At 42.7% G+C, this 6935-nt stretch overlaps 1 protein-coding gene across 1 annotated transcript; it reads left to right on the top strand.

The window, feature by feature from the left end:
* Positions 1 to 1179: 1179 nt before the first annotated feature.
* Positions 1180 to 3111, top strand: LOC133221868 (uncharacterized; the record flags this gene model as incomplete). The annotated part of the gene is given in 2 exon segments (XM_061371082.1): positions 1180 to 2196; positions 2379 to 3111. Coding segments are annotated over 2 exon segments (1750 nt in total), but the record flags the coding sequence as incomplete, so codon positions are not given.
* Positions 3112 to 6935: the final 3824 nt, after the last annotated feature.

Raw genomic sequence — 6935 nt, 5'->3', positions numbered from 1 at the left:
ATTGTTGCTATTGGGGGGGGGGGTTGAGGAAAGTTCCCTCTGCACTCCAGTGGATGTATGACAGAAGTATAACCTTTAATGTTTGTAATCGTACTTTTGAGATCTGAACTTTACACTCAGTACCAGAGACTTGTAGCCTCACATGCGGGTGCATAATAACTTTTGAATAGTGGAACTTGCCGTAGGTACTAGTGTAAACTTGGTTGAAACTGAAACTATAACCTAATAACAAGGGGATTGATCTGCATAACCCAGAGATATTATTTTACCGAACCCCCTGGGAATATCATAAAGTTTGTGTGCAAGTGCTCTCATATCTCTTAAGTGCATTTACAGAGCACTGGGAAAGAAAGGATATAAAAAAAAAAAAAACAAAAAAAAAAAACTTGTAAAAGATTGTTTGGAATGGGGGCAAGTCAGAGCAAGGAAGTTTTGAAAAAGAGCCCTTTAGGGTGCATTTTGATGCATTGGAAGGAGATTGCAGGATCTGGGGGCACGGAGAATAAAAGAACCTTAATTAAATATTGCAATCAATGGTGGCCCCTTTATAAGTTAGAGGATAGAGCAAAGTGGCCACTTAACGGGACACTGGATTATAACACTATGTTGCAACTGATGCTGTTTCTGAGGAGAGAAGGGAAATGGGATGAAGTATCCTATGCAGATATGTTTTTCACCCTCCGAAATCATCCGGAGTGGCAAAGAGCCTGTGGAATGATACCTCCTCAGGATCCCCTTGTTTTGGCCATGGAAAGAGAGACAAGAGACAGCCAAATTAAGCCCAAACGCTGCTGTTCCTCTTGTGATATTGGTCAGCGATGTACCAGACAGGAAAAAGTTCGACACCGAGATACAGAGCAAGAATTAATAGATGTCTTTAAGCCTCCACCAAAGAGACGGGAAAGCACAGGGTCAGAGAGTTCAGAAACTCCCTTGGAAAGCCCAATTTCCTCCCGGACACGACATAAACAAGTTTTACAGGCACCCCTGCGAGAGGCAGTGGGACCAGAAGGGAACACCATGTTAATAAAGGTGCCCTTCACAACGTCAGACTTAGAAGCTTGGGGAAAGGTAGCTAAAGAATATCGAACTGATCCAGTTAATGTTACAAAGTATTTGCAGTTTTTAGTGAAACAGCATAATCCAGACTGGAATGATATGCAGCTGCTATTAGAGGCAATGACGGAAACTGAAAAACAATTAATCTTAAAGACAGCTAATGACTTGGCTGAAGACTATTATAAGATTAAACAACAGGATGTTAAAGAATTCTTTCCGCTCCAGGACCCTAAATGGGACCCTAACCGATCAGGGGAGCGAGAAAGGTTACAGGCATATCAGGAATGGATCGTTAAAGGAGTGGAACGAGCTATTCCAAAGAGCATAAACTGGTCAGCATTATATGCCGTAAAACAGGGTCCCTCAGAATCACCTTCTGAGTTCTTAGATCACCTCAGAGATGCAATGCGCCGACACACACCATTAGATCCTAACTCAGAAATAGGAATACAACAACTCGTGTCTTTGTTTCTGGGTCAGTCGGCTAGGGATATTAGGAGAAAGTTACAGAGGTTACGACCAACAGAGGGAAGAAACTTAGAAGTGTTGCTGGATGAGGCTTGGAAGGTGTTCAGTAATCGGGAAGAGGATTATAAACTGGGGATGCGAAGATTAGTAGCAGTCGTGGAAGAGGAGGGGAATAGAGGACCGAGACAGAAATCGCAGTTGAAAAAAAACCAATGTGCCCTGTGTCGACAATTTGGACACTGGAAAAATGAATGTCCAAGAAACGAGGGAAATAAAAACCGCCGACACAAAACAGCCAAAGAACGGGTAGTGGCACATATGGATGATTGACAGGGACCGGGGGAATCCTCCCTAGCGGATCCACTGGTTGTAATAAAGCTAGGGGAAGAAAAGGAAGAAGTGGAATTTTTAGTAGACACCGGGGCAACATATTCGGTTCTGAATAAGGCATTAATACCTGTAGGAGGAGACTATGTTACTGTAAAAGGGGCAACTGGCCAAAGTGAAAAGGCATGTTTTTGTAAGCCACTGAAATTTCAATTGGGAAAACAATGGGGCATTCATAAATTTTTATATATGCTCAATGCCCCAAAGGCTCTCCTGGGGAGAGATTTGTTGGAACAACTGGGGGCCACTATTACCTTCAAAGAAGGTGAGATCACCTTGAAAGTAAATGATCAGCAATACATAGAAATGTTAAGTTTAGAACTGATCACACACCAGACAGAAGAAAGGTTAGGGAAGATATATTAGATCAAGTATTCCCGGGAGTATGGGCTACAAATATACCCGGGAAAGCCAGAAATGCACCCCCAATACAGATTAAGCTCAAGGAGGGAAAACAACCAGTTAGGATTAAACAATACCCTCTAAGAAAAGAAGATAGGGAGGGAATTTGTCCAATAATTGAAAACTTTTTACAGTTAGGATTATTAAAAGAATGTCAATCTGATTTTAATACCCCTATCTTACCAGTCTGTAAGCCTGATGGATCATATCGGGTGGTACAGGACTTGAGAGCTGTCAACAAGATCATTGAGGATCTTTACCCAGTGGTAGCAAATCCATACACGCTACTGACTTGCTTAATTCCAGAACTAACTTGGTTTACTGTTTTAGATCTAAAGGACGCCTTCTTTTGCCTCCCTCTCCATGAAGCCAGTCAGAAAATTTTTGCATTTGAATGGGAAAACCCCAGAAGTGGGCGCAAAACCCAGCTCACATGGACGGTGCTGCCTCAAGGATTTAAAAATAGTCCCACTTTGTTTGGAGAACAACTTGCCAAAGACTTAGAATTATGGGAAGCCCCACCGGAGGAAGGAAGAATACTGCAGTATGTGGACGACATTCTAATTGCCACCCGGACAGAAGAAACTTGTGTGGCTTGGACGGTAAGCCTTTTAAATTTCTTGGGACTCCAGGGATATAGGGTGTCTAAGAAAAAGGCTCAAATAGTAAAACAGAAAGTAACCTACCTAGGATATGAGATTAGCGCTGGACAACAAACTCTGGGACGGGAGCGCAAAGAAGCAATATGTCAGACCCCAAAGCCTCAAACAATAAAAGAGCTACGAACTTCTCTGGGTATGACAGGATGGTGCAGATTGTGGATTTATAACTATGGGTTGCTTGCAAAGCCCCTATATGCCCTCATTACTGATGGAAACAGAAACCTACAATGGACACGAGAAGCCACGCATGCTTTCCACCAATTGAAGAGTGCTCTCATGTCAGCTCCTGCTTTAGGGCTCCCAGACACAAGTAAACCATTCTTTCTGTTCTCTCATGAGAAACAGGGGATTGCTTTGGGAATACTGGCACAAAATCTAGGTCCATATCGACGAGCAGTTGCTTATCTCTCTAAGCAATTAGACGCAGCGGCCAAGGGGTGGCCTGGGTGTCTCAGAGCTATCGCAGCAGTTGTATTAAACATTCAAGAAGCACGCAAATTCACCTTGGGCCAGAAAATGACAGTACTAGTATCTCATACAGTGTCCGCAGTACTGGAAGTGAAAGGTGGACACTGGCTTTCTCCCCAGAGATTTCTGAAGTATCAAGCCATCATGGTAGAGCAGGATGATGTTGAAATTGTGGTAACTAACATTATCAATCCAGCCTCTTTCCTCAGTGGTAATGAAGGAGAACCTGTACACCATGATTGCCTGGAAACCATTGAGGCTGCATATTCTAGTCGTCCAGATTTGAGGGGTACCCCTTTGGATAACTCAGAAACCTGGTTCACTGACGGGAGCAGCTATGTCATCAGCGGAAAACAATATGCTGGATATGCAGTTACCGCCTGCAGAGAGGTAATAGAATCTGGACCTTTGCCTATAAACTTCTGCACAGAAAGCAGAATTGATTGCTCTGACTAGAGCCCTGGAATTGGCAGAAGGAAAAACTGTAAACATTTACACAGACTCAAAATATGCATTTGGAGTCGTACATGCGCATGGTGCTATTTGGAAGGAGAGAGGACTGTTAAATTCACAAGGGAAAAACATCAAACATGCACAGGAAGTACTGAGACTATTAAAAGCAGTCCAATTGCCTGAGAAGGTGGCAATTATGCACATCAAGGCACACCAGAAGGTGAGCTCTGAATTGGAAGAAGGAAATGAGCTGGCGGACAGAGAGGCAAAAGAAGCAGCAAAAGGTGAGGTACCAACTGAAGGAGCATTGATCCCTGATGGGAAAGTTTCCTTAGAAGGTAAGCCAAATTATAATAAGGAAGATCAAAAATTGATTGCAGATCAAAACGGAATATTCAATGAAGAAGGGTGGGCCAGCACACCACAAGGAAGGGTAATTGTTCCCTTACCAATGTTGTGGTCTTTAGTAAAGAATGAACATCAGAAAACACACTGGGGAGCCGAAACCTTACATAAACATTTAATAGGCAAGATTATGGCTAGAAAATTATATGCCACCATTCAACAGGTAACTCGCCAGTGTGATCTTTGCTTTAGGACAAATCCCAAAATTATACCCAAGCTCAAAATGGGTCAAATTGGAAAGGGTAATGGGCCAGGACAGCAATGGCAGATCAATTTCACGGAACTGCCAAGAAAAGGGGGGTATAGATACTTGTTAGTATTAACAGAAACCTTTTCAGGTTGGCCAGAAGCCTTTCCAACTAGGAGTGCAAAGGCACGAGAAGTGACCAAAATATTGTTACAGGAGATAATACCATGCTTTGGAGTTCCAGACATAATATCTTCAGACAGAGGGCCACATTTTATTTCAAATGTGGTACAGCAAGTAAGCAAATATCTTGGAATTGATTGGCAACTTCATATCCCTTATCATCCACAATCAAGTGGACAAGTGGAAAAGATGAATCATTTAATCAAACAACAAATTGTGAAATTGGGCCAGGAGGCCAGGCTACCTTGGCCCCAGTCCCTTCCATTGGCCTTGTTGAGAATTCGAACTAAACCAAGAGCACGAGAAGGACTGAGTCCTTTCGAAATTTTATATGGAAGGCCATATGGGGTTCAACAGGGAATGTCTCCCCAAGTGGGAGAAGAAACCATGAACACCTTATATAATAGAGTTAGGAAAGCAGCTTACTAGAATTGAAAAACATGTGGCTGGAACTCGAAGCAGAGGGTTGGACAGCTCGGTACACAATATACAGCCTGGAGATTATGTGTATGTAAAGTCTTTCAAACCTACAGGAGATGATGATCTCGAGCCAAGATGGAGAGGGCCATTCCAGGTGTTGTTAACTACACTCACAGCTATCAAGATTAAGGAACAGAACGCCTGGATTCATCATACTTGAGTTAAGAAAGCCCCGAAGACATTCTGGAGAGCAATCCAAACTGAAAATGAACTGAAACTAAAGCTAATTCGTAACAAGTAACACTGCAAATTGATAAGACTGTGTTGATGATATTTTTAACCTTCTTGTTGAAAGCTTTAATACTTTTCTCTTGTTTGCAATTATAACCAGCGAGAGGTCGAAGAATGATGAAAATAATTACAGGATTAACTGTGATTCTAGGGGTCACACAAAGTCTTAACAAAATGTTACCACTATTAGGAACAGAGACAAATGTTTGGCTTACTTGGGCAAATAGAACTGGTGTTACTGATTTTTGTTTATCGCTCACACAAGTACAAAACCCATTCCAAACGTGTTTAATTGGAGTTCCTTATTTAAATCCAGATGATTTCTATGGATGGGTGAGAAATGATTCAGTCTTGAACCTTACAATAGTAACCAGAGTAGTTAAGAGAACCTCAGGCGATTGGACAGTTGCATCTGTTCAGACAGGAGGAATTATAAAAGGACTAAATCGTTCAACCATCCCAATTCAGGAACTCCGACTTCTGGGGTCTGACCAAAGTAATCGGAGCTGTATAACATTCAGTTCTTGGTCAGATGGAACTCCAGAAACTAAAGTGACTAGTAGGAAAGATTGGTATCATAATGTTACCTCATATTGTCTTGGATCTTCTCCTTCACTCCCATATGATGTTACCACCCCTAAGGCACTACCCCCAGGTTACTACCTACTTTACAACTTTAATGAGGTTGTGGAGTCTATTCCGCTATCAGTAGGTATGCTTTATTCAGCTGAAGACGCACGGGGGATAGGTCCTCCAAAAAGCATGCGTCCCTTAGCGCCGTTTTTCTTCTACATTTATCCTGTAAAGTCATACATATTCATATTCTATCCCCCCTTTGTATTATAATGAGCTAAAAGGCTCTCCACGCATGCGCAGTGCCTCCTGCTGGTCTTGGGCAGGGGTCTTCAGATGAAGTAAGTAGTCTTCCTCTTGTGGGTAGGGGTCTTCAAGATGAAGTAAACGAGTCTTCCTCAGGCTTGAACTTTTTACCTCTGGTCCTCACGCATGCTCTTTAGGAGCTAGATGGGTCTGGTCTATGTCTAGCTGGTTTAATGAGCTATTCCCTTCGTTAGGAAGCTTTATCTTAGTACTGCCTGATAAGGCACCTGCTGAGCTTGTCAAGCCAGCTACGACTTAAGCAGTACTCCTTGTACAACCCCCCCATTCTCCTCATTAGGAGGTTCTCTTCTGGTACTGCCTGATAAGACATCTGCTGAGCTCGTTTAACGAACTATCACTTAAGCATTACCCCCCTGTACATTTTGTCTAACCCCCTTGTACAGCCCCCCTGTACATTTTGTCTAACCCCCTTGTACAACCCCCCTGGACACAATAAGCCAGATCAGTTTAAGTCTTCACATCAATCTTTCCAATCATGTCTCCACCATCTTCCCATGCACCTGCACTTTCATTTTCCTCTTCAATTCTTACTGAGAGAAGGTCTCCACGTCAGTCTTTCCAATCACATTTGTCTCCACCATCTTCCCATGCACCTGCACTTCCATTTTCCTCTTTAATTCTTCTGGGGAAAGTCTGCAATAAATTCTGAG

This window comes from Neopsephotus bourkii, unplaced genomic scaffold (assembly GCF_033783945.1).
Source record: "Neopsephotus bourkii isolate Nb327-2 ecotype Australia unplaced genomic scaffold, CSIRO-AGI_Nbou_v1 NB_1568, whole genome shotgun sequence".
Lineage (NCBI taxonomy): Eukaryota > Metazoa > Chordata > Aves > Psittaciformes > Psittacidae > Neopsephotus > Neopsephotus bourkii.
This window is presented reverse-complemented; position numbering and strand designations above follow the sequence as displayed.